Here is a 27,493-nt window from a genome sequence, read left to right as displayed (position 1 = left end):
ATCTCCATTTCTACACCTTTCACATGAGAAACTAGATTGTTTCCCTCAAACTTTAAATTTGTGTAGAACACCCTTACCAAATCTGGATAAATGTTTCCCTTCATCTCCAGGAACTTTGTGAGAGATTGATCCTTGAGCAACCTTCTTACATTGTCAAGCTTTTGACTTTTCAGCCAATCAAAGCATACAACCTTGGGGTTGTTTATCTTTTTGATACTTGTTTCATACCTATATCTCTCAATAAGATCATTGTCTCCAGAAAACCAGCCTTCTAGCCTTCCTCCAGACCTTACAACCCTGGTTTTGACTCTCTTTAAGGTGGGAGGAGTTGATTCCATGATGGCAGAGAAGAAAACAGAGAAGAGCTCACTTCACAGATTTTTGCAAGAGATGTTGCAATTGGTTGTTCTTGTGGAAGAGATTAGCTGCACCAGTTTTTATAGAAGAAAAAGAATCAATTAGCATTCAATTTTATTAGTGGGTACCTGATTTTTCAGAGAGAGAGGACTTGACTCTGCCCTGCACAGAAAACGTTAGAAAAAGCTGAAAATCACATGGTCTTCACATGTGATCTTTGACTAGTCATTAAGGCTCTTGAATTTCCAAGATTTTGGAATATATTCCTTTATGACTGTTGTAACTTCTCTCTGAACGTGATCAACTTTCAACACATATTCTTTGACCAAGATTCTCTCTTTGAATTGATCTGCAATGGATAGAAATTCAAAATAGCAATTAAAAAGATTTCTTCACAGTGCTGTCAGACCTAAAACAATCGGTTGTTTTTCTGCAACAGTTAAAACTAATTTTGATTTTTAACCATGAGCAGAAAGAGTTCAAAGCAAATGATATTAAGCATATTAAAAAGATTTTTTTTTATCCATGAGAAAGAGCTATAAAACACAAATTAAGAACAAATAAAGGAAAGTCTTATCCTTATGTTAATTCTTCAATGAGCCATGTGCTTTATGATCAAGAAGCCTCTTTTCACTATTGAGGTCCTTTGGACAGACGCATAACATTGATTCAGCTTCAATGATTGTCTTTTTCTTCCAAGAACTTGATCACATGACTTAGTCCTTCACACTTCTTTAGAATTCCTGCACAAGCATGAGTTCAAGCAACACGATTTGGTCCCTTCACAAATGTGGGTCCAATAGATTTCTTTTTCTCATTTGGAACCTCACATCCTTTCGGAATCCATTTCATGTAGCCTCTAGGAACATAGAGTTTTCTTATTTTGCAGAATCTAACCGAATGGTCCTTTTTCATGCAATAAAAGCATGTAACAACCGGTTGTTTCGATTTAACAATCGGTTGTTTCACTGGCTTTCTTAAAAAGAATTTTGAAAACTTATCTTGTTGGTTCTGTGGATTGAAACCTAAACCAGCCTTTCCAAAAACACAGCTTTGAGATGCCAAGACATTCTCAAAGTTATATTTCCCCTTTGAAAGCTTGTCCACAGTTTCAATAAGGTAGTGAACCTTTTTCTCAAGATTTTCACTATTTTCGCAAATGAGAGTGTCACACTTGCAAGAAGCATTTTTGAAATGGTTTTCCAGATTTTTGAAATCATTTTTAGATTTTTCAATCTCATCTTCAAGTGATTTCACTCTCTTTTCTAGCCAGCTGTTAAGATCTTTCAATGGGTTGTTTGAAAGAACCAATCGATTAGCTTCATCATGAGTTTCTTGAAAAGCTTCAAGTAATTCACTGTAATTTTGTTCATTCAAGGAAGCACATGAACTTACCTCACTTGAGCTGCAAGATTCATCATCATCTTTAGCAACAAAGCAGATGTTTGCTTTCTCATCTTCACTTGATGAAGAACTTGATGATGACACCTCATTTTCATCCCAAGCTATTTAGGCTCTTTTTGTCTTGCCTTTCTTTTCCTTGTAGCTAGACTTTTTCTCCTTGCTTTCTTTGTTTGGACAATCTTCCTTTATATGACCTTGCTCACCACAACCAAAACAAGTATAGTTATTGGAATTAAAATCATTGGATTTCTTGTTTCCATACCTTTCTTTGTTGTTGTCTTTGTTGCGGTTTCTCTTTAGGAATTTGCTGAACTTTCTTGACAGCAAGCTAAGGTTTTCCTCATCACTTTCATCAGTGGATTCTTGTTTTCCTTTGTGCTTGGAAGCTTTTAAGGCTATGCTCCTTGTGTGCTTGTCTTCACTCTCTTGAACATTGAGTCTATTCATCTCTAACTCATGTTCCCTAAGCTTTCCAAACAAAGAAGCAACACTTAATGATGTTAGATCTTTAGATTCGGAAATAGCAGTTACCTTGGGTTGCCATGCTCTATCAAGACATTTCAAGATTTTGATGTTCAACTCTTCTTTATCAAAGGTCTTGTCAAGACTCATGAGATGATTGATGATATGCGTGAATCTTTTCTGCACCTCAGTAATTGTTTCTCCTTTAAGCATTCTGAACATCTCATACTCTTGAATTAGAGCATGCTTCCTAGCTCTCTTCACCTCATTTGTTCCTTCATGAGTGACTTCCAAGGTGTCCCACATTTCTTTTGATGATTTGCATTGAGGGACCCTGAAAAACTCATCAGAATTTAAAGCAGAGGTTATAATATTTTTGGCAATGCAATCGAATTTGGCCTTTTTGCTTTCTGCATCAGTCCATTGAGACCATGGCTTCTCAATTACAGATTCATCTTTTTCAAACTTTGGGACAAAAGGACCATTTTCAATTGCATCCCAAATTCCTTTGTCAAGTGATTCCATAAATATTTTCATTCTCACTTTCCAAAATTGGTAGTTCAAACCACAAAACAGAGGTGGTCTGTTAATTGAAGCACCTTCCCCAAAAGGTAGTCTATCAACCATTTTAAAAACAGTTTTAGGATCAACTTGAATAACTTTCAAGAACCAAGCTCTTGATGCCAATTGTTAGAATGGATGGATTTAAACTAGAGGGGGGTGAATTGTTTAAAGAGGGTTTTCGCAAACTTTTAAAACAAGAATGAAATTATCTCAAGAAACAATTGATAAGAAATTCAGTTTGCCAAAACAACAATAAAAAACAGCAGTACCAGAAAAACAATCGGTTGTTTCACAGAAACAATCAGTTGTTTATACCAGCAAAAAACAAACAAAACTGAATTTAAAGAGTTAGGGATAGAGAGATTTCACACAGATGTTTATACTAGTTCACTCCAAATCCAGAGCTACATCCAGTCTTCTTAGAAACCCCGAGGAATTCCACTAAAGCAATCACACCTTGATCACTTACACCACAACCAAGAAAGTGACCTTGAACACCTCAAGACACACACTCTTCTTGGCCAACATACCAACACTAAGATTGCTGATCTTGATCCCCTCAAGAACACACAGCCAATCTCAGTAAACACATAAACGAAAACTTGTTTCACAGAGTACAAGGATTACTCTTGTTACAGAAGATAATCTGAAATCAATACAAGCAGAATCCTATTCCACAAACTTTTAGCAATCTCAGCTCTTTGAAAAACTCAAAAACTCTTAGCAAAAAAAAACTTGTCAAAGATTAATTCTCAAATATGTTTTTTTGAATATATTCAAAGATGTAGTTTGTTATCAAATCTTAACAAACTCTTAAATTGCATTAAAAGATTTGTCAAAACATTTAATGACTGGAGCGTAAGCAGTTAAATCATTTAAAGCTCAGTCAAAGATAAAACAGTTTTTCTGTTATGGTCCCAAAATAAACAATCGGTTGTTTCCTCGAATCAATCGGTTGTTTTGGTTCTAACAGTTCAACCCTTTTGAAAAACAGTTTTCAATCTTTTCTTAAAACATCTAAGTATAAACAATCGGTTGTTTCGACAAAACAATCGGTTGTTTTAACTTAGTTTGAAAATATTTTACTTTCACAAAGATTGAGAATGCCTATGCTTTAGATTCGATATAGGGGTGGATTACAACACTCAAACTACCCCAGAACTGGACTAAACCAGCACAACAACAACAAGCAGAGTTAAGGCTTCAACATCCTTCAAAGGGTTTGGATTCTTCAAAGCTTGAACACCACTTGGTTCAACACACTTTACACACACCTCAAACACCACCTCACACAAGAACAACATAAAGCTTAAAATTTATAAAGTTACTTAATTATGCAAAAACTTGGTAGTAAGTCACCACTTATACACAAGTCACCACTTAATATGACTATCTCTAACTACATTAATGGTCAGATTAGAGAACTTGACCTTCGTGTCATCTACTAGGGTTACTTTTCACATACCTCATGCACTGCACCATCCTACACAAGAACAACATAAACCTCAAAATTTATAAAATTAATTAATTGTGTAGAAAGTTGGTAGCGGGTCACCACCTATTCCTAGGTCACCACTTACTTTGGCTAACTACAGTAACATTGAGATTAGATAATTGTACCTTGGTCTCCTCCATTGAGGTCACTTTATACATACCTCATGTACCACCCCTTAATAGGAAAACACAAAGCTCACATGTTTACATAAGTGGTAGCCCTTCTATTGGTTGAATTTTACCTTCCTGATGAGACCGTTGAAACAAGGAACACCCTAAAATATGGCTGGTTAAATTTTCTTGAAGTAGAGTTGACTGTGTATAACGTATTTAGCCAAGAGAGGTTTGTGGTGGTGCCGACAGAGAATGTAAATCCTGCAAAAGGGTTGTCAAATACAAATGAATGCACACAAAACCTTTTGTATAAATGATAGTGAAATTCATAATCCATATAATCATTTTGTTTTTTTTTAATATTTCTTTTATTTTTATAAATTCTATGATTCTTTTAATGATAGTATTTTATTATATTTCATATAATTGTTTTATATTATTATGCATATGTACTTTATTAATCAAGTTACGAGGTCAAATTTTGTGGACTTCTTGCAATAATTTAGGAATTTTCTAAAGAATATCTATTAACATTCTAACAAGAAAGAAGTAACGATGTAAATACTATTAAATTTTACTATATGAATAATATAACTATTTTTCCAGTTTATAACTTTCATGCTCAATGTTTTAAATTCTGAATTATTTTAAAGAGATACTAGGTATGCAATTTTTTTTATGCTTGAAAATTATGAATCTCATAAATTATAAACTTTATAAATAAATAATTGAATTGATAAAATATATTATTAATAATGACTTATGACTTTTATTATTTAAATTTTCATTTTATTTTGAAAAAAAATAGATTTTCATATGTTGTATATAAATGATTTTTTGAAATCATAATATAAAAAATTCGAGAAGGTTAATTCTTGAAAATGTTACTTTCTTAAATATAGCAATTATGAATTTTTTTTTTCTTTTTACAAAACATTTGTCTTGTTTAAATTGAATGAAAAGACTTTAATATCTCAAAAAATAATTATTTCACAATTAATAATATCAAAATTTTAAATATATTTTTTAATATTTTTAATTTAAATATGATATATTTTATTATATATATTTGTATGTTAGTATTGAAAATGGTGATATTATACCTAATGTGACTATTTCACCAAATTTTTTTTCTATTAATTAAAAATAATCGATATGTTAAATAGGAAAAGAAAATTATCAAAATGGTTTATGATCTTTAGTTAGAAACTATACCTCTACCAACATGTGATCTACTTTATCCTGCATAAGTGACCTGCATGGAACCAAACCCATAAAACATACCAAATGGTTATTTTTATGCAAACTGATTAAATTTTAAGTGAATTGTAAGGATATAAATGAAAAAAAGTAATTAATATTGTATTAAAATTTGGAAATAAAAAATAAAAACAAAAAATATTTAAAAGGGAACAAATAGAGAGATTAGTAAATACTATTTTTTCCATGACTTGTCTAGATTAAAATATATTAATAAGATGAAACCCTTTTAAGTTATACATATCTTTCTTGAAAACATCAAATAATTTGGAAATAAGTTTTATATTCATCAAATGGATAATTTATCAGTAATTTATGAATCTGTAAATTGATTTTTTTAAATTGTTTTTACTTAGATATTTAACAGGAAATCTTTTCACTGGACCACTGCCCAACTGGATAGACAGGCCAGATTATACGTAAGTAATTCGATGTGCAACTTATATATGATTTGTTAAATTAAATTATTAATTACTTTCATCCGTGGTTTTGAATTGATCACATGCATAAATTTTCACAGCGATCTCTCATATAACAATTTGAGCATCGAAAACCCAGAGCAATTGACATGTCAACAGGGAAGTGTGTAAGAGTCTTTTCCTTATCATATTTCTATTATTGAGAAAATTTTGAGATATTATCTGAGCCTTGTCCGTTTACTACGTGCCTTAGGAACTTGTTTGCATCATCTTTAAAGGGAAATGACTCGTAAGATTTGTATTACTCCTGCTAAATTAATCTCATCTATAAGTATATCTTATGCTACTGACTTAGCATGTCTATTATTTTCTCAGGGGAATGGTTTCATGTTTAGGCCACATTAACTGTCCTAAAAGTAAGTTTATATGTTATAAGTTTCAAACATTAATATTTATCTAATGCTTTATTATTTGAACTTGTCCAATTTTAATATGATATAAATATCTTAGTATGTTGATATGATATTGCCTAGATAATCACTTTCCAACATATGCTTATAGTCATTTGAATAATTCCACTCGTCATGATCATGGATGGTATTTGTCAATGATTTCCTATGAATTACAAACCCAATTACAACTACGTAACGGGGTCTTTGTATCAATTTTGATTGCACTTTCTTTCATCGGCAAATTTTGATTACATTTGTTTTGTATTTTTGTTCGATAAAGTGCCAGTTTGATTTTCATTATTTCCAACTAATGGTTGTACACTAAATATTTACTTCCAGAATTAGTGATTCATATCACTGTCCTTTTAATAAAAGGTTGATAGGCAAAAGCACATCAAAATGAAAGAAAGAAAGAAAACAAATGATGGGTCTCATTCTTTTCTTTATTTATTATTCTTTTCCTCAACAAAGATTTTACTATTCTTTTCAATTTTGAATCACAGATATTAATCATGTTCCGATTTTTATTTTTCATGAAAGCGATGTAATTGTCAAGTACTATTAAATAAACTTTGGTATGTTATCTTTGTCATATTGACAAAAAGAAATTACTAGTTTCCCATTCCCAGGCTTGTATATTTCAGTTAGACTCTCTAGTTTTTCCCTTCATACTTAAGATGAAATAAAAAAAATTGAGTTTTTTATACATTAGTAGAAAAAGTAAAATTTGCTTTCAATATTTTTCTTCTAACAATCTTCTTATTATGCTTGATTCCTTACATTGGTTTTTCACCATTTTTTGGTTGTCCCAGCTTTATACTCTCTCCATGTAAATTGTGGAGGGAAGTTAATATCTAATGGAAACATAAAATATGATGATGATTCACAAGAAGCTGGCCCAGCAAGATTTCGTCGAACAGGATCAAATTGGGTATTTAGCAACACTGGTCATTTCTTTGATAGTGGTCGTGTGGACTACTATACTTGGTCTAATACAACAAAGCTTGACATCAACAATGGCGAATTATATATGGATGCACGTGTTTCTCCCCTTTCTCTCACATATTATGCATTTTGCATGGGAAATGGAAGCTACACAATAAGCCTTCATTTTGCAGAAATAATGTTCACTGATGATCAAACATATAGCAGCTTGGGAAGACGTGTATTTGACATCTATGTTCAGGTGCATGGTTTTATCATCTTACCATTGTCCACCACATGCTAATGTTAACAACTTCCTTTTGTTCTTCATGAGCCATTTGTGTTTGGATTGAAATATTGCAGAGAAAGTTGGTGCTGAAGGATTTCAATATTGCAAAAGAAGCAGGAGGAGTTGGTAAAGCAATCATAAAAAAGTTCACTGCTACAGTAAATAGCAGTACCTTAGAGATTCGCTTGCAGTGGGCTGGAAAAGGGACTACTGGTATACCATTTGGATCAGTTCATGGTCCTCTCATATCTGCTATATCTGTTGATCCTGGTTAGTGCTACTTCTCCATCATTGTTTTTCTCGCCCATCACCTCATGATCTAATATAACTAATTTATTTTTGTCATAATGAAACAGATTTTACACCCCAAGAGGAAAATAAAGATGGTGTACCTAAGCATTATATTGTTGCAATTATAACTGGAGCACTTGTTATCATCATAATATTTGCCATAGCTTGGTGGAGAGGATGTTTAAGAAGAAAGGTATCGTTAGAAAAAGGTAAGCACTAAGAGGTTATAATAATTATCATTTATAAAAAAAGAATTGCCATAAACTTATTTTACCAACATAGAATAGATAGATTTAAGAGTAAATATTTTTTTTATCAGACAAAAAATAATAAAATAAAAGTGGAGCGTTGAAGGAATGTTAAATAGCAATGAAATTAAATGAGGCCACTTCAGGGGTGGTCCAACCCTTATACAGCAAAATGATTTTTCCAAAGAAACCTTTCCATCTACATATCAATCAAAAGACCTCCTAGTGTCTATCCTATTTCTACCAATAATAAAAGAAACCCAAGAATCAACCTTTTACATAAAAGTAAACTGAATGCATACATACAAAGGATTCAAGACACCAATCAGAGAATGAGAAATTAGCTGACGGTATCTTTGATGAGATCCAGGACCAAACCTTAATCTATCTCAGAGAGAAAACTTCAGTATGATCAACCACTCCACCTTTAAATTAATAGTTATTTCCGTGCCTCCATATCTCACTAACCAACGCAATCCACAAGTTGCCCATAATAAGATTAACTGAAATAGGTGCATCCAGAATCTTGAAATGTTCAAAATGAGACCCAGGATCCATACAATCGACTGATCTTATTCCTAACCAGTTATAACAAAGATTCAAAATTAGCCCTTAACAATGATTTGTTGTCTCCTCTGACCTCCTACACAAGCAACACAGATTACTCTCGATCCCGATTCCTCTTCTCTTCAGATTAACCCTATAAGCAACCTTGTTTTCAATCACTCTCCAAGTTGTGACTTGAGCTAAGGGGAGCGCCTTAATTTTCTAGAAAAAATTATATCTTCTTAAGTCTTCCTCACTACCTTCTCCCCTTAAAAACCCATAAGTGGACTTAACTGAAAACTCTGTTGAATCGCTATCCTTCCAAACCCATCTATCCACTGTTTCGATCTCTAGTGTCTTATTAGAGATCAACTCTAAAAGTTGACTTTCTTGCTCCTCTTCCCAAGCAAACAAACCCCTTCTCCACCTTAAGTTCCACTCCCACGTCTCGTTCTCCCATATTCCACAATCACATAAAACTGCCTCCTTATTAACAGACAAAGAATATAACCTTAGAAATCTGCTCTTCAAGTCTTCTAAGACTATCCAATTGTCTGACCAAAACATAACCTCTCTCCCATTTCCGACCTCCAAATTCAAACGATCTTCAAACTTCCCTCCCCATTCCTCATACCAACTTCCTTAAATCTCTCCACCACATAATAGGTTCGTACCTTGCATTTTTTACCTATCCCCTAAACGTACAAGATTACTGGACTGAAACTAACCAAAAGCGCCCAACATACTTAACCTACAATAACAGCCCTCATACCAATACACCTATGAGGCTGCATCAACAAAATAAACTAGTTCAAAACTGTACGGAAATCCTAGTATAAAAAGTTCTTCTACTAACTACCTTCCATCACTTTGCATATGTCAATGCTGCATAAAATAGGCAAACTATCAGCAACTCAAAACCAAAAGTAGACAGACTAGCTTATACTTCTTCCTTCATGAAAAAGTCATTTGCAACAGAATGGAAGGGCAAAATAAGGCTTCGTCTCCTTTACAGGATTGTAGCTCAATGCTTTGAGGTGGAGCCTAGAACTTGAAAGTATATCCACTTGGAAACGAAACTCTAATTTCTTGGTCAACAGTTAGTCCAAAAAGGCAACAGAACATGACACACCAAACATAATTGTTTATTACTCAAAGCAATGAACTGCATACTTTTTAGGTCACCTACATATGACAGAGTTACATATCAGTGTTCACTTAAAAATAAAAGGCATGTTACAGGACAAATGCACCAATCCCAATAGCTGAAATTGGCTTTATATACCTTACTTGTTTACCACCTCCAACTTCTGAACTGAACCACAATGAAAATCTCTACACTATCGTTTACCTCATTGTTAAATATGATGATATTTCTATGACCCATAAAACCCATAAACTTACCATCCACACAACTTTCCATTCCATACCTCCTGCTATTTTTTGTTCAGACCTATCATATTAAATTGTTCAAAAGTGGCATTTTTGGAGTGTGATGCAAAACATTTACTCTTATCCACCTATTACACATATTCTAAATACCCCAAGCCTTCCTGCATGTGAAAAAAAGGTGATTTGTGGCTTCGTCCTTCATTCCACACGTCGGGCACAATCAATGTTTAAATGCTATAGTGATTACTATTGGTATCTTGAGAATCTTTAAAAAAATGCCTGAGAAGAATGTATTTTGATGAAAACAAATTGCATGACGCTATTTCTCCCATTTATAAGTTATTCACATGATTATATGGCTAAATAATTTCAATTTTGTCTTTTGTTATTTTTTCTTAACAAAATAAAAATGAATTAAAATGAGATATTTTAAGAATGTTCGATCCTTAAACAAATAACATGTTGCTAACTAAAGTAAAAAAAAATTCAAAAACAGATAACATCAGTACCCATACCAGAAAAAACATAAGTACAACTCCCTGCCCCTAAGAAATATTAAAACATGTATCACAGAAAAAAAGAGTCATCACACCAAAGCAACAATTTTCATCCCCAAATCAATGAAACATCTCCAATTAATACCAGCTTTAGAAATACCAAAGCTGCGTTCTTTTAGGACCAGTTTCCAACTATCGTGCTTCCTTAACAACATTGTTTACTTCCTCTATAGGGGTTCAAAAGTTTCTGATATGATAAGTGTTGGAAATTGCATTTAAGCAAGTAGAGGATGAATAGGCCACAATGTTGATATTCTAAAGTTCCATATGAATAGGCCAACTGCCGCACCTAAACGCCATACAAATGAATAACACTTGCTGTCAATAAATCCATCCCAACCCCACCCTCCAAACTTCCAATTGCCACCATCACAACACCAGTTCAAAAATCCAAGAACATGCCTCTTTCTCCTACATCTCCCACCCTCCAATTACAGGTACTCATAAAACCTATGCTCCCATTAGTCCCTCACATTGACAGCTGCTAAAACACCTCTATTTCCCCTTCTCTTGTGGATTCAAATTCTATATAAATACTCTGGGTAAAGCCTTAAATTGGCTTCCTCAGTTGGTCATTAAGTCACTTCCAGCCTTCTTTGACCAGCACAAACAGTGGCATTCTATCTTTGATTTTTCTCTTTAAACATTCTCCCTGTGCCATATCCTTCCAGCAAGAGTAGGTTCAGCGTACTCCTTCCAAATTCTTTCTCTCTGCATTCTCCTCTAACATATGTTATTCACTGCTCCCCCAGCTTTACCTGCACCAAGAAACACTACCTTCCACACCTCTCAACTAGTTCAAAGATACAATACATGCCCATAATTATTACCACAACCCTACCATACATGCAGTGAATATTGAAAAAAAGATTGATTACACATTTATAAATTTATTTTGTTGCAATGTAATGCATGTTAAAGGGGATAAAATCTAATTAGAAAAAGAGAATTTGACTTTCCTTTCTTTATGTTTCATCCATACCCATGATTGTACTTGTACCAAAGTAAAAATTTCTTCTGCATATATCTTTGCTTGGTTAAAAATAACCATAATTCTATGCTTCCATATACACCATACTACTGAGACTCAAAGGCTTTTCCATAACTTATTGCCTTCTTGATTAAAGCATATGCAAGAGAATTGTTCGAAATGATAAATCAACTCATTATAACTTATTGCCTTCTTAATTAAAGCATATGCAAGAGAATTGTTCGAAATGATAAATCAACTCATTGTGATTCACCGAACTAATCCCCATCTAGCTAAAACACATATTTCATATTTTAATTGATTCCTTACATGAAACAAGGATGTGTGAAGTTGTCTCCTCCTCCCTCCCACATAAAACACATAAAGTATCCCTCAATGTCACGCCCCTTTTGTAAATATTTTGTTTAGTTGCTATCCTATTTGAAAGGGCCCTCCACACATAAAACAGAGCCGAGGGCATAACCTTTAAATTCCAAAGATATTCAAACACCGTCGATACCCCCTAGATCTATGATTTACTAACTTATTATAAGCAGATTTTACCGACAATGTGTATAATGGAGGGTCTTCCATAGTCGTAAATCCTCTTTATTTGGGTGTAGTGACACCTGTGATATACTTGCCATAAAATCGTCTATCATAGTTTTTTCCCACTCAAATCATTCTCTCCTCCAACTAAATTTTCACTCCCACCCTTCTGTATACCATCTTCCAAAACTACCAATAGACTTTTCTTTAAGCTTAGAGTTATTGTATATTCTTTCATATCTTTCTTTGAGTTGACCATTGGCTAGCCATTCATCTTCCCAAAATTTGACCTTCTCCCCAGATCCAACTTATCAAACCATATTCAAATTGAACCAATTGTCACCTTGGTTTGAAAGGATGACTTTGGATAAATCATTCCACCATCTAGATGTATACCTGTTTTGTTTCGGTGCAGATGAGTTTGTCAGCCTCCGCAAACCGTACTTTGATTCAAGGACATCCTTCCAAAGTCCAATTTATGGGGATCCCATTCTCCATAACCATTTTTCCAAGAGTGCCTTATTGAACAAATCAATGCGCCTAATACCTAGGCCTCCCTCATCTTTCGCTTTACAAATGTTCTCCTAGCTAGTCCAAGTGATTTTTCTCCCTTCCGCTCCCCATCCCCACAAAAACTTTCTCTGTAATTTTGTGATCTCCTTAAACACTCCAATCGAGGCTTTAAAAAAGGATAGAAAGAATAGTGGTATGGCATTGATGAAAAATTTTATAAGACAAACTCTTCCCACGAAGGAAAGGTTCCTCCCCTTCCATACTGAAAGTTTCTTTCTTATCTTCGATAACACAGGCTCCCAAAAGGAACACTTAGATGGATAACCACCAATATGTAGGCCTAAGTATGTGAATGATATATCCATTAGGCTGCAATGGAGTATTTCTGAATACCTTTTCACCTCATACCTGTCTACTCCAATTGCACCAATTTTGCTCTTATGGAAGTTAACTCTAAGGCCGGAGCTTAATTTAAAACATCTTAATATACCCTTAATGCACATGATATTCTGCACATTTGATTCATATACAAAAAGGGTGTCATAAGCAAATTGGAGTAGATTCACATCCACATTTTTATCCCCAACTTTTATTTCCGAGAACAAGTTTTTTCTTGTCGCTTGTTTTACTAACCTAGCCAGTCCTTGTACAACAATCAAAAACAAAAACGGTGCCATCAGATCCCCTTGTCTAAGGCCTCTAGATGGTTTGAATTCTTTTGTCGGGCTACCGTTTACTAAAATCGAGATAGTAGTTGATTCAAGGCATGCTCTAATCCACTGTATCCATTTTCCCTAGAACCCTAATCTTCCCATAATGTAAAATAAGAACTCCCAACTCACCGAGTCATACACCTTCTCAAAATCAAGTTTCATAATCACCTCGTTTTTCCTCCTTATTTTCAAATCTTCCAAAACCTCGTTCACTACAAGGACATTGTCTAATAATCCTCTATTAGACAAAAAATCCGATTGTGACCCATCTTTCACCTTCTCAATAACTTTTTTTAATCCTATTTGATAACACTTTGGTCAGAATCTTGTACAAACATCCTACGAGTGAGATGAGTCTATACACTTCAAGTGATTGAGGATTCTCAGACTTTGAGATCAACGTTAAGAATGAAGCATTACAACCCTTCAGGATCTTCCCCTCTCTGTGAAAGTGATTTACTGCTCCTAGCACATCCTTTTCTAGTAAATCTCAGTATTTTTTAATAAAATTGAAAGTTACTCTGTCTGGACCAGGGCTTTTATAACTATCGCAATTTCAAATGACATCCTTAATTTCTTTTTCGTCAAAAGGATCAATCAACGTTTTCAGAGTGTTTTTTTTTTAATCTTATTCAAGAAGAATTTCTGACAAATCTCACACTTTTTTGGTAATTGTGTCTATCTAGTAACTTCACATGTTTAAACTTGATGATTGATATAGTAATGTTTCACACATTCAACATTTTCTTTGATTATTCATAAGGAAATGGTAACTAGTAAAGTTTTAATCTTTTCTATTAACAAAAAAATTAAAGTATTTAAAGGATATTTTAACCTGTATAAAAGAAGAAGAGTTTAAGATTGATAAATCTGTATCAACTATACAAAAAATAAGTATCAACTTTAAAAAAATAAGCCAACAATGCTGCAATACATAAAAGTCCGAAAACTGCAAAAGAAGATTTACAAAGGTTATTGTTTTCTTTAGTACTCCACAAATTGGGATTACTAAACCTATATTATTTCCTACACTAGAACACTTTCCCCCTCCCAAATAATTCACTTCAAAGACAACATTAGACAAAGTTATAACATAAGTTGTAGTGAGACATGTTTGTAGCCACCAAACCTTCTTTAGTGAACCTACAACCACAAAAGTTGCTACTGCTAATTAACCAAGACCAAAACTTAAGCTTCAGACTGTTAGTTTTTGACAAATGATTGTAGCTAATGTGCCTTGATACTTGATCTTCAGCGTTCCTTGTGCTTTATATGTCTAACACCACACCGATCCCCTAATTTAAAAGTTTTGCACTGTACCATAATATTTTCTGTGGTTGTCCCCAGTATTTAAGCCCTATATACATTCCTACACAGAATAAACCTTACACCTTTATAGATCTACCTTATTGCACTAAAACAAACCATGGAATTAATACACTAGTTAGAGTAGGTGAAATGCGCCCTTGGATATTTATTGGACCTTGATAGAACCTTTTGTAATATCTAGTTATAAATTTCACATCAAATTTTTGGTCGTAGGCATAAAAAAGGTGTTAAGATGTTTCAAGAATATATCCAAAATACTCTCTAAACAAATCCTTCTCGCTTAGGCTAGCTTTTATTAGTTAGACTTGATCTATTTCTAATATATTAATAGGTTTGTATATATATTGTTATTAACACTTTCTTTTAAAGATATGATCATCCTTAATTTGTTCCATTACATAAATTTGATCGCCAATATCGTATTTTGACATCTCTAAGAGAAAATAAAGAAAAAAAGTTTTGATACTAAATTACCATTTTGATCTGCTTATTACCGACTCCAGAATTAATAAAGGACAAAAAATATGGTGTTTACCTTGTTACCAAAATATAAAGTATTGAATGACACTAATTATTAAGGTTTAAACAATGCTTATTTTGAAACTGAAATTAGTTCTTAGCCTATTTAAAGTAGCAAGTTTATCTATTGTGACATAAATTTCACTTTTTTTTGGCAATATTTTTCCCAACTATTTATGCATTTGCTTGCATAACTTATAATATCTTATAATATAGGTAGTATAGGAATTATGGTTTTAATTATGTCACAACATATTTATGCTTTTCTTCGGTCTCAACAGAATTAATGGGTGTAGATTTCCAAACTGGCTTATTTAGCTTAAGAAAAATCAAAGCTGCAACTAAAAACTTTGATATTAGCTTCAAGATTGGAGAAGGAGGTTTTGGTCCTGTATACAAGGTATTCTCGATTTTCAACATTTTGTACATGACTTATTCATAACTTCCTAAAAAAAAGCAATACTTTAATCAAAGCTTAAAATGCAGGGTGTTCTCTCAGATGGCACGGTAATAGCAGTTAAACAACTTTCTTCTAAATCAAAACAAGGGAATCGTGAGTTTGTAAATGAGATTGGCATGATTTCTGCTTTGCAACACCCTTGTCTAGTTAAACTATATGGTTGTTGTATGGAGGGAAATCAGTTGATGCTAATATATGAATACATGGAAAACAACAGTCTTGCTCGTGCTTTATTTGGTAATTCTTTTGTTTGTGTTACATTTGTTAACTCTATTAATAATCTAAAAATTTCAATATACTATGTCCTCTACTTTTTGTGACAAATAAAAATGCAGAACCAGAAAAATCTGAATTGAAGCTGAATTGGTCAACAAGGCAAAAGATCTGTGTTGGTATTGCTAGAGGTTTGGCTTACCTCCATGGAGAGTCAAGGCTAAAGATAGTTCACAGGGACATCAAGGCCACTAATGTGTTACTAGACAAAGATCTCAATCCAAAGATATCTGATTTTGGTTTGGCCAAACTTGATGAAGAGGGCAACACACACATAACTACCAGAGTAGCTGGCACTTAGTGAGTTATTATATATTAGTATGTTTTTATGAATAATTTTAGTAATATTTCATCCTTTTATATTTGAAGATTACATGTACTATGACTTCAAATATGTTAGATGCATAACCAAATTCTTTTGCTAAATTTATTTTGACTTTAAAATTGCATTCTCAACTGTTAATGTGAGTTTTTAACAACTGCAGTGGATACATGGCTCCAGAATATGCAATGCATGGTTATTTAACTGATAAAGCAGATGTTTATAGTTTTGGTATTGTTGCACTAGAAATTGTTAGCGGAAAAAGTAATAACATGAATTGGCCAAAGGAAGGATGTTTCTCTCTCGTTCATTTGGTAAGTTTTACTCTCATGGATCTCCAACTTCCATGCCCATATGATTGTATCTGAGAATTTTTTTGTTTCATTATTAAAAATATCATTCAGTATTAATGTAGTGCACCATTTGAAGAACAAAACAACCATAAGTTTATATGTTGATTTTAATTTATATTAGAACTAAGTTATTTCTATTTTGTTTTTCTAGGTGCATCTCTTGAAAAAACAAAGTGATCTAATGGACCTTGTTGATGAGAGGTTGGGTAAGGATTTCAGAAAAGATGAAGTAGTGGTAATGATTAATGTGGCTCTATTATGTACGCAAGTTTCTCCAATGCATAGACCCACCATGGCTTCTGTTGTATGCATGCTTGAAGGAAAAACTAAAGTTCCAGAGGTGGTAGTAGATACAAGTGAAATATTAGATGGAAAGAAGTTGGAGATGCAACAATATTACAGTATGAGAAAGAAAAATATAACTCAAGAAGAGAGCATCTCAATGGGTGAAACTTCAACATTTATGTCTGATATAGGTCTATATTCTATCAACATGGATTCTTCTTTCCAAGAGAAGAGTCATTAGTTAATTATCACCACTTAGCAGATGATATGCATTTTATACTTAGGTATATCCTTTTGTTGTGAATATTTTGTAATTAGTTACGTAAGAAATAACTGAAATAACTATTGTTAGTTATTTCTTTTAAGGATTGCTTTTATAAGGTGGGTTTCTTCTGGTTGTCGTAGGCTTTTTTTGATATTCTGTAAAATACTCTCTTTTGTATTTCAATCTCTCGAAACCTTTCTGTATGACGTTCCCTGTTTTGATATTCTTTTGGTTCTATACTCATAGAATGTCGTTTATAATAACAAGTGGTATCCTAAGAGGTCCAATTGTAACTCTAGCTAGACTTTTCTTTTTTTATTTACTCTACTCTAATTGGTCCAATACATGGCCCATGAAAATGGGCCTAAAACATGGTTCAAGAAAATGACCCAAATACAAGCTTATACTACTCTATATCATGTTTATAAAACTAGATAAAAATGGAAGAGCAGACAACATTGATTCTCCCTGAAATAAGTTCTAAGATTTTTTTTTGTTTCCAATCTTCTTAGCCAAATGTTTTGAGATTGGATGAGTTTTCATCATTCCCTCCCTCTTGAGAATGATCTGTCCTCAGATCCTGAATGATGTTCAATGACAACAACCTTCATTTATTTGTTATTTTCCTCCTGGATCAAATGTTATTCTACAATAGACATCAAACAAACATGAGATAATTTTTTTTATTAAAATAAAATTAAAACAAAAGAAAACAGAAATAAGGTCATTTATTTTTATAATTTTTTTTAAAGAAAAACATAGAACCTTTTTCAAAAATATTTTTGTTCACTTTGTGTTGTTTATTGCTCAAGCTAGGCAACAACATCACAAAGTGTTGTTTTTGAGATTTTGTGGAGAAGAATGAGCATTATATAATTGAAAAGAAGAGTTCAAAGTATTGCAATCCCCCGTTAAGGATTCTTTCTCAACTATGCTTGCAGGGGTGTCATAAGAGACTTTTCTTCTTTGAGGGTTTGCTCTTCTTCTTCCTTTTGAATCAAGCATATATGTATTCTTTTTTGAGGAAAAATTTATATCTATATCTGTTTTAGCTCAAGACATAAATTTTTCTTCAAGCACATCCTCACAAGGTTTGTTTCAGAAGGTAAAATGTTATGAATATCTGGTTCATCTCAAGACAAAGACTTTTCTATTTTTTTCATTTTATTTTTTTTTCTATTTCTTCCTCGTGTGACCTTTCATACCTGGATTTGGAGGGGTGTTCCTCCCTTTTAAACTCTTTTCTAGAATAGGATGTGTTAAGATAATATTTGTTGAGCTTGAAGCTTTGATGTCTCCAAATCCATGAAGATTGCTTGAAGACTAGGTTGTTGCTTATGGGCATGGGTTCTGGGTAGATTAGAATTTGTCAATCAGTAGCTTAATCCAAAACTAAATCAATTAAGCTCTTTAAAGAAAAGTGTTTTTCAAAGAAAGTGAAAAATAACCTATTGATTTGTCGTTTCAATCGGTTGTTTTCCACTTCGTAGTTTTGGAAAGGATTTGAAAAAGTTGAATTTGGCTGACCTCACAGTCAAAACCATTTCAATCGATTGATTCACACTTTAAATCGGTTGATTTTTTTAAAAACTTAACAGAATTGGTTAAATCAGTTAAAACTGTTTTTGCTTATTTCAAATCTATTTTGGCCCCTAATTGATAGTTTGAAACGACTATTTTTTAGGCTATATAACTGGTTTTTGAATCTCTAATTAGAGAGAGAGAGATCATATTACAAAAGATAAAAAGATTTTCCAAAGATTGCTAAAAGCTTTGCATTGGTTAAGAGTGGAGTAGGTTATGTTGTATTAGTTTTTGTATCAGATGTGATCCTTCCTATTATTTTTTGTTCTTCAATTCATTTTGTAAAAGTGTAAGAAACTGATGTGTACAGTTAGAGGGTGTTCTGACCTATAGTCGCTATGTTTCAAAGAGGGTGAGTGTTCTTGAAGGGTTCAAGATCACCTATTTGGTGCTTGTGTTGTGTAATCTGTATTTGATTGCTTAGTGAAATACCCAAGGATTTCTGGGGATTGGATGTAGCTCAGGTTAAGAGTGAACCAATATAATCCTTGTGTGTTAAATCTCTCTATCAGTCACTGCTTTTAAAACAGTTTGATTTGTGATTTTCCAAAGTGCTGATAAAAACAATAGATTGATTCGTATAAACAATCAATTGATTTTCTGGAATCAAATTAAAACAGTTTTTGTTCCTGTCGGTTGACTCGAAACGCCTTCGTACGTCTACGTCACGCTCACGTCCAGAGTCCTTGCGTTCGCGTACGCTGTCCCTGTGATGAACACCTGAAACACAAAGACAATGGGCGCCCTAGCGACTGTTTGCACTCCGACGCTCAAGTCAGTACTAGGGCTAGGAAACACAAAAAACTATATACTCTTACTCTTGTGTGTGTGTAACGACGCAAGAGGATTCTCCCTCGCCCAGTTTGTTAACTTACTATTTATAGATTGAAAACTAGGGTTTCCTGTTTACCTGAAATGGGCCTTTCTGATGGACGGGCCCAACACTGTTGTTATCTTACTCTTAGGATAACCTAGCGCGTGGGGGTCCCTAACTGGAGTGCAACTTCTGATGGGATGACCACCTGGATGCCTCCTCGTGCACATGATCTCTGGGATCAGCCGCCTCTGAGAGTGCCCTAGCTGTTCACGTGTCATGCATGCAGCTCGCCCCTGATCGTGGCCCTTGCTGGCCATATCCTTCCAGCGGCTTTTATACTTTGTGTCACGCTTGAATGCGTCGTCCACTCTACATGTATGGGCACTCGTGATTTAGGCTTCTCCCTTACTGATAACTGGTGTGTGATCTGGGATCCACTTCTCGTGGCCCATCTCTAGTGCTTGGGTTTCCGATGTCCGACCTCTCCACACTGTTTAGTGGCAAGTCGGTGCATCCTGATGACCGATTTCTGACCACTCTCGGCTCCTTGGCGCACGTGCTTTGCGAGGTACTGGCTCGCGCTGCTCATGGGACCCGCTTACGTGGCACCAACATCACCAGTGGTTCAGCGAAGAGGCTAAGTCCTTGCCCTGGGTGATCTATGTGGCTCTGTCCGACAGGACGTAAATACGACGCCAAAGTGACGTCTTTCCGGGCCTATCTTATCTATCTACATGTGTCTTGATCAACGACTAGGGTTTAACGTCGCTTACGCTTCTTCGCTTGCTTTTAAACTCTGGAAAATGCGCGCGTCTAATCGCTTGTTACGTGGCACCAACATCACCAATGGTTTAGTCAACGCCCAGGGACTGGTCGATACAGTTTTGTTGATTGGCTGATCTAATTTCTTTTTTTGTGATTCTGCATTTATATTCATTCTTGTCCAGAATTTTCGAAAATCTTTCATTAAACAATTCACCCCCTCTTGTTTATAGCCTCTAATTCTAACAGTCTTCCCTAATGGTAGGAATTCTTGTAATTCCTTGTTCTATCCTAACACATTGTTGAACTATTTCATTTTAAAGTAATTGAAGGGAAAAAGTTCAACCCTATCCTGAATTTCAAGGTTTAGACCACTATTGAATCTATCAATGGTTTTTCTTGGCTCTTCCCTTATTCCTACCCTAAACATAAGTAACTCCATTTTCTGTCTATATTCTTCTGCAACTTTATCTGTTTGTTGAACTCCATGGAGTTGATACAAAATCTCTTTCTCAGATTGCTCATCAAAGTCAGGATGTCTTCTACACCTATGCCTTTCTTCCTCATGCCTTTTTCCCATGTTTTGATTGAGAACTAATTGTCCAAACATTTCTCTCATCTCATCCATTTTTCTATCGGTGTTTTCTCTATGTTTTTCTATTTTTGTTCTCAATAACCTAGCCTCTTCTTTCCACCCATAGTCATCTTCTATGTTCTTATTATTACCTTGAACACTAGATGCATGATTATGATCACTCATTTTGAAATTAAAAAGAAATGATTTTCACACAAAAAAATTAATTCAAAGAAGTGATAAAATATTTTCACAAATAGGTTTTAGAGTTGGTGAAGTTTCAATCAAAGTCAACAAGTCAAATTGTCTCCAAGTTCACTCCAAGAAAAGAGAGGCGAGTCACTAGGACTGCTTAAATATCAAGTCTTCCCTTAGTTAAAGCTTACCTCAGATAGTCTTAACAAAGTTTTTCCTCAAAAGAAACTTCAAAACAAATTCTTCCTAAATGTGATGTATGCAAGGCGTCCTAGTGATCAAAGGAAGATCAACTACAAACGGAGAGAAATCACCTAGGTACCACAAAGACTTAGAAAAATAAAGGAAAGCAAGAAATTAAACAAGAAGGAATTAAAGGCAAAGAAAACTAGACGTGTCCTATGTGAAAGTGCAAGTGACACTTAAAGCCCCTTGACACACTTTCACTACTAATTAACGAATTTAGCTATCACAATGTTTTTCATGGAATTGCTTTGAAAGCATTTTTCCCACCAACTAAAATAAGCATGATAAGAAAAGCAAAAAAAATTAAACTTGTACACAAAGGTTCCGTGATACAAAGCTAAAAATATTTTTTTTTATGAATTTCTTTTCTTCAAGTTGTCAAATCTTCCTTCTCTTTATATGAACTTGATTCTTATTTTCAATTACTTCCCTCTCCAAATAATCACTGTTTTTAGCCTTTAACTATGAATCATCAAGTAGAAATTAGCTTCACAACTTCAAAACCAAACATCCACTCAATATGAATTTCACCTTATGAGGCCAACAAGTAAAAAATCAAGAAAAGCTCAATTAAAATTGCTAAACTCAAATGGATTAATTTGAAAACTGCAAGGAGTATTTTAAGACACAAATCAACAATTAAAGCTAACAAAAACAGTGAGCACTCAAATATGGAACCTAAGAATAACACTAGAATAGGTTTAAAAAAAAAATTATAGAATGAAACAGACATTGAAACTTCCAAAATTTGTGAAACTTCATCCCAAAATATTTTGTGTATGAAATTTTTATATCAGAATATCAACACAATATTTGATAAAAAAAAATAAAAATTTAGGTCAAACAAATTCTGAGAGAAATAAATAAAACACTACAGTACCAGTATTTAGAGATTGAAATTGTTTTTCAGCACTATCAGAGATGATTCAAAAATTTATTGGGGAAATATTATAATGAGTTTGAATCTGAAATTTTTATCCCAACTCCAAAACACATCATTAAAGGTGTGATACAAATTTCAGGTCAAAAAGCCCTAGGAATAAGGTGCAGTAAATTTTATATTGAGAGCAACACCACACTGAAATAGTTTATTCTCGGCTGAAAAAGTCATGACTTTTACTGTTTATAAATTTTTTTCTATTTTGTTTTTGGAATTTCTGTTTTAACTGGATACCAAAAACATCTCAATAGGGTCCTGTGAATTTTTTCAGATTTTTTTACCAAAATAAAAATCGACAATAAATTCTCACAACAGAGACAAAAATTCACAAAAACTGGAAAAGAAGAAACCTAAGGGATTTGAAAAAAAGAATTAAAACTCAAGACATAATAGAAACCTAACTCTAATGAACTTTTTAATGATCTAATAACAAGATAAGAGACTCAAAAACATAAAAAGAAAAGCACACAAAAGACACGAAAAGACTCAAACCACATGGATGTTCATTGAAAAAACAAGAAACAAAAAATCAAAGAAAGGACTACTTGATTTTATGACATATATGAAAACAACATGATTTTAGACAACTAGAAATGGATAATTGATAAGTGCCTAATTTCAGTAATATTTCATATTAAAATATAGGTATTTATGAGCATTAATTTCTAAAATACATATAAAATAATCCATTATTTATGAATTTATACCTTTTTATATTTTTATGATCTTTATTTGAATAAAATCATTTTATTCCCAAATTTGGTGTTAATTTCAGGATTTTAAGAAAGAATGGAGATGACTGGCTAAAGAGGAATAATATAAGCTAAAAGGAGAAAGTTGAAAGGCCTAAAAATGCACAAAAAGCACAAAAAGTTCAACTCAACAACAGGGGTTCTCGCTCAAGCGAGCCCATAGTGGCGTTATAAAAAATCGACGCCTTTCTCGCTAGAGCGAGAATGCGTCAGAGAAATTGGGAAATTTTATGTTTTTATCATTAAGCCCATTAGTGTGATGCGGGAAGTCAGCTAACCCTAGTAAATTAGGTTAAATAGGGGGCTAGAGGCACAACCCTAGTGTGCCAGATTGAGAGGAAAATACTATTGAGTGATTTGTAACATTTGGGAGAATGGAAGATGCTAGAAGTATGCAGGGCTAATTCTATCCTTTGGGATTGACAGTAATTTGTCTGAACTCTTATGCATTGAGGTGATATTTAAATATGATATAATATTTTGTTCTTGATTGATTATTGGTATTGTTGTTTTGCTTATAAATAGTTGTGACATGTTTGAGAATCTTAAATCTGATTGAGAGGTATTTTTAGGGTCTGACCTAATCAACAATACGTATCATATTTGAGTGCTAGAGATAAACTTGAAATGTTAATGTCTGAGTGCGACTCTGAGTTGTTTTTATAAGTATTCGAGAGATCGATATTTAGGAAATATTCTTAAGAATTTTATATACGAGAGATCGATATAAATGAATTTTATACGGGCATCAATTTCAATAAAAAAACTTAATGTTAACATGCTAATTAAAATACATGAGAGTGAGAAAGATGAAACTTAATCCCTATATTTCCAATTGAATCAATTACTCTTTGATTTGTTTTCTTGTTAATTCTTGCCATTATAACAATTTTCAAACCAACTTTTTATTGTTTAGTTTTATATTTAGCGAATATTGTACTTGATAATTCAATTGTTCCTTATGGGATCGATATCTGTCTTTAAGAACAAATTATTACTTCTGACAACGCTGTGCACTTGCCGTAAAAAGTCATCAAGTTTTTGGCATCGTTGTTGGGGAACACTTTGATTTTTGAGTATGAATTCCTAAATATGGTAAATATTCTAACTGTTTTTATTTTTTGTTAATAGTTCTTGTTTATATTTCTTGAGTTTGTTTATATTTGTTTTGTTTTTAATTTTGTTTATTGTTTTATTTTTGTATATTTTATTTTGCAGATTTGTTTTTATTTAATCTTCTAATTTATTTTATTTGTTTTTAATTTTTTAAATGAAAAATATACTATGTTTTTTCCTCACTAATATCCTTCAGGAAAAAAAGCTACATGGCAGAAGAACAAGCACACCCTCCTAAGAGGACACTTGGAGATTATGTCATATACCAATGGCCAAGGTATTTTTCTAGTATTGTGATACCTGCTACCGCCAAGGCCTTGGAAATAAAACCCGTTTTTCTCACTCTCATCAGTACCCATCAATTTACAGCAATGGATCATGAGGATCAATATTCACATTTGGATACATTTTATGAACTGGTGGGAACAATGGGCTTTCAATCAGGTGATATTGAAAATGGTTATATGCGCTTGTTTCCTTTTTCATTGACAGGTAAGGGTAAAGAATGACTAAAATTACTTTCCAAACAGAGCCTCACTAGTTGGGAGGATGTAAAGGAAAACTTTCTGCAAAGATTTTTTCCAATCTCTCGCAACATCAAAGCAAAGTCTGAAATCTCTATGTTCAGACAAGGAGCACATGAAGTTTTTTGTGAGATAGGGGAAAGATTCAAAATGATATTGAGAAAATGCCCATATCATAGGTTTGAAGAAATTGCTCAACTGAGCATATTCTTGAATGGTCTCATATCTGACACAAAGATGCTCATAGATGCTGCAACTAGCGACACAATGATGGCTCTTGATGTAGAACAAGCGAGAAGGATTATTTATGCATTGACATCAACCGATTATCAAGCCTAACATGATAGACAAGGTATTCAGAAGAGAGGGTTGTTAGAAGATGCAGTCTTGGCTCAAAATAAAATTCTGACACAACATATTGAGCAACTAACTGCACAAATGGCTAAATTGCCCTAAAAATTACATGTTGTTCATTCATCTCAAAGCCAGAGTCAATCAATGGGTGTGATTTTTGTGGAGGTGATCATCCTAATATGTTGAACAAAGTTCTTTGATGTCTCCAAATCCAAGTGGAATGCATGAAGATCCCTGCTGCTGGTTGTGTGTGTGTCTAGAAGTAGTTGGATTTGTTAATCCACTCCTTGTGATGATCCAAGGTTAAATGAATCTTAATCCTTTTGAAAAGATATGTTTTCTAAAGAAAGTGAAAATTCAACCGATTGTTTTATACTTAGTGGATTTTGAAAAGGATTTGAAAAGCTGGACTTTGTTTGACTTTGGTGTCAAGCCAATTCAACCGGTTGATTTGTGATTTCAATCGATTGATTTTTTGAAAACCTTAACAAAATTTTGTTAAGCTGTGGAAATTTGTTTTAAATGATTCAAACTGTTTTTGGTTCTTGAATTAAATGCTTTGACCAACTGATTGGAGTATAAAAATGTTATTTTACGCTTCTGATCATTAACTAACTAAGAAAGATCAATCAAAATCAGTTTTTAAGAATGCAAAGAGCCTTTGGATCATCTTCAAGTGTGGAATATGATTCTCTGTATTTTTTGTACTCAATCTTTGATTGTACCCAGGTGTACTCTATTCCTTTCTTTCTTGATCACTATAATTTTGTGTGAATTGGTCTTGTGAAGTTTCAGAGGTTGTTTTGAAAACTGTGTGGTATTTGCCAAAGGTGGTGTGTGTTCTTCAAGGGTTCAAGATCACCACTTTGGTGTGTTGTTTGTAATCATGGTTTGATTACAGTGAATTCGCAATGGTTGCTAAGGACTGGATGTAGCTCTTGGTAAAGAGTGAACCAGTATAAACATTCAATGTTAATCTTTGTATCCTTACCCTCTTTATAACTGCTTTTGCTTTGATTTTCAACACTGCTGATATAAACAATCGTTTGTTTCTCAAAATCAACTAGTTGATTTTCTACAATCAAATTAAAAACAGATTTCTAATTGGCTGAATTGTTTTCTAATTGATTGATTCTTCATTGTCTTTCAATCTACCTTCAATATTCATGAAAAAATTTCATAAACAATTCACCCCCGTCTTGTTTAAGGCGTATAATTCTACCATAATGGTCACTATACTTATCAGAACAATTCACCTAAAGGTGAGGATCCGTCCATGCCTGAAAGAATGAGTAAATTTGAAGATGCCCTGGAAAAGCTTGTGATCACATAAGAAAATAGCATGGCAACGATTAGGAATATAAAGATTCAAATGGGACAAATGGCCAAACAATTTGCAGAGATACAAAGTGGCCAGTTTTCAGTCAACAACCAACCTAATCCTAAAGAGCATTGCATTAATGTAGTGACTGAAAAAGAAGAAAAATATGAGACGGAGGGGAAGAGAGATGAGATAGAGAGAGAAAAGAAAAAGAAGTGAGGAAGAAAAAATTAAAAATAAGGAGAGAGGTTTTCTTGAAAAAGATTTATCAAGGTGTAATCTGTTCCTTTTTAATTCTTGTAATTGTTTTCCTTTCTATACTTGTAAGTTTGTAAATCTGTAAGGTCAGAGGTTGTTCTGACAGTGGTTGTGTGAAAGGCAAAGAGGGTGAGTGTTCTTGTGTGGTCAAGATCACCTCTTTGTGATGTTGAGTGTTTGTAGTCTATTGATTGATTGCTAGTGGAATACCAAGTGGTTTTCTAGGGACTGGATGTAGCTCAGGTGTTGAGTGAACCAGTATAAATTAATTGTGTAATCTCTCTCTCTCTCTCTCTCACTCTCACTCAGTACAACTGTTTGATGTGATTTTTGTCTCTGCTGCTATAAACAATAGGTTAAAATGAAATTTTAACCGATTGTTTTTCTGCAAACAGTTTTAACAACTTTGATTTTTGGCTTCCCTGATTGCTCTTTCTGTGATTGTTAATAAATCTTCATTCTTAGCCAATCTTTGTGAAAATATTTTGTCAAACAATTCACCCTCCCCCTTGTTTAAGCCATTAATTCTAACAATTGGCATTAAGAGTTAGGTTCTTGAAATTTATTCAAGTTCTGTTTTTTCAAAACTGTTTTAATGGCTGACTGGTTACCTTTTGGGGAAGGAGCCTCTATTAATAGACCACCTTTATTCTATGGTGTAAACTATCAATTTTGGAAAGTTAGAATGAAGATTTTTAAGCATTCTACAGATAAAGGAATTTGAGA

General features: G+C 33.5%; 1 protein-coding gene across 2 annotated transcripts in view; it reads left to right on the top strand.

Annotated features, from left to right (window-relative positions):
* LOC137835246 (probable leucine-rich repeat receptor-like serine/threonine-protein kinase At3g14840) overlaps positions 1-17,527 on the top strand; it is a 39,646-nt gene extending 22,119 nt beyond the window's left edge. For both annotated transcript variants that reach the window (XM_068643653.1, XM_068643654.1), the window contains 12 exons: positions 6,012-6,074; positions 6,176-6,241; positions 6,328-6,363; positions 6,450-6,490; positions 7,339-7,712; positions 7,814-8,009; positions 8,096-8,239; positions 15,648-15,766; positions 15,853-16,063; positions 16,162-16,399; positions 16,585-16,735; positions 16,926-17,527. In XM_068643653.1, the coding sequence (XP_068499754.1) occupies positions 6,012-6,074; positions 6,176-6,241; positions 6,328-6,363; positions 6,450-6,490; positions 7,339-7,712; positions 7,814-8,009; positions 8,096-8,239; positions 15,648-15,766; positions 15,853-16,063; positions 16,162-16,399; positions 16,585-16,735; positions 16,926-17,300 (2,014 nt within the window). In that variant the 3' untranslated portion in view covers positions 17,301-17,527. The remainder of the gene's footprint in view (positions 1-6,011; positions 6,075-6,175; positions 6,242-6,327; positions 6,364-6,449; positions 6,491-7,338; positions 7,713-7,813; positions 8,010-8,095; positions 8,240-15,647; positions 15,767-15,852; positions 16,064-16,161; positions 16,400-16,584; positions 16,736-16,925) is intronic.
* Positions 17,528-27,493: the final 9,966 nt, after the last annotated feature.

Source organism: Phaseolus vulgaris, chromosome 5 (genome assembly GCF_000499845.2).
Source record: "Phaseolus vulgaris cultivar G19833 chromosome 5, P. vulgaris v2.0, whole genome shotgun sequence".
Classification (NCBI taxonomy): Eukaryota; Viridiplantae; Streptophyta; class Magnoliopsida; order Fabales; family Fabaceae; genus Phaseolus; species Phaseolus vulgaris.
The sequence above is the reverse complement of the archived record's forward strand: the minus strand, read 5'-3'. Positions and strand labels throughout refer to the sequence as shown.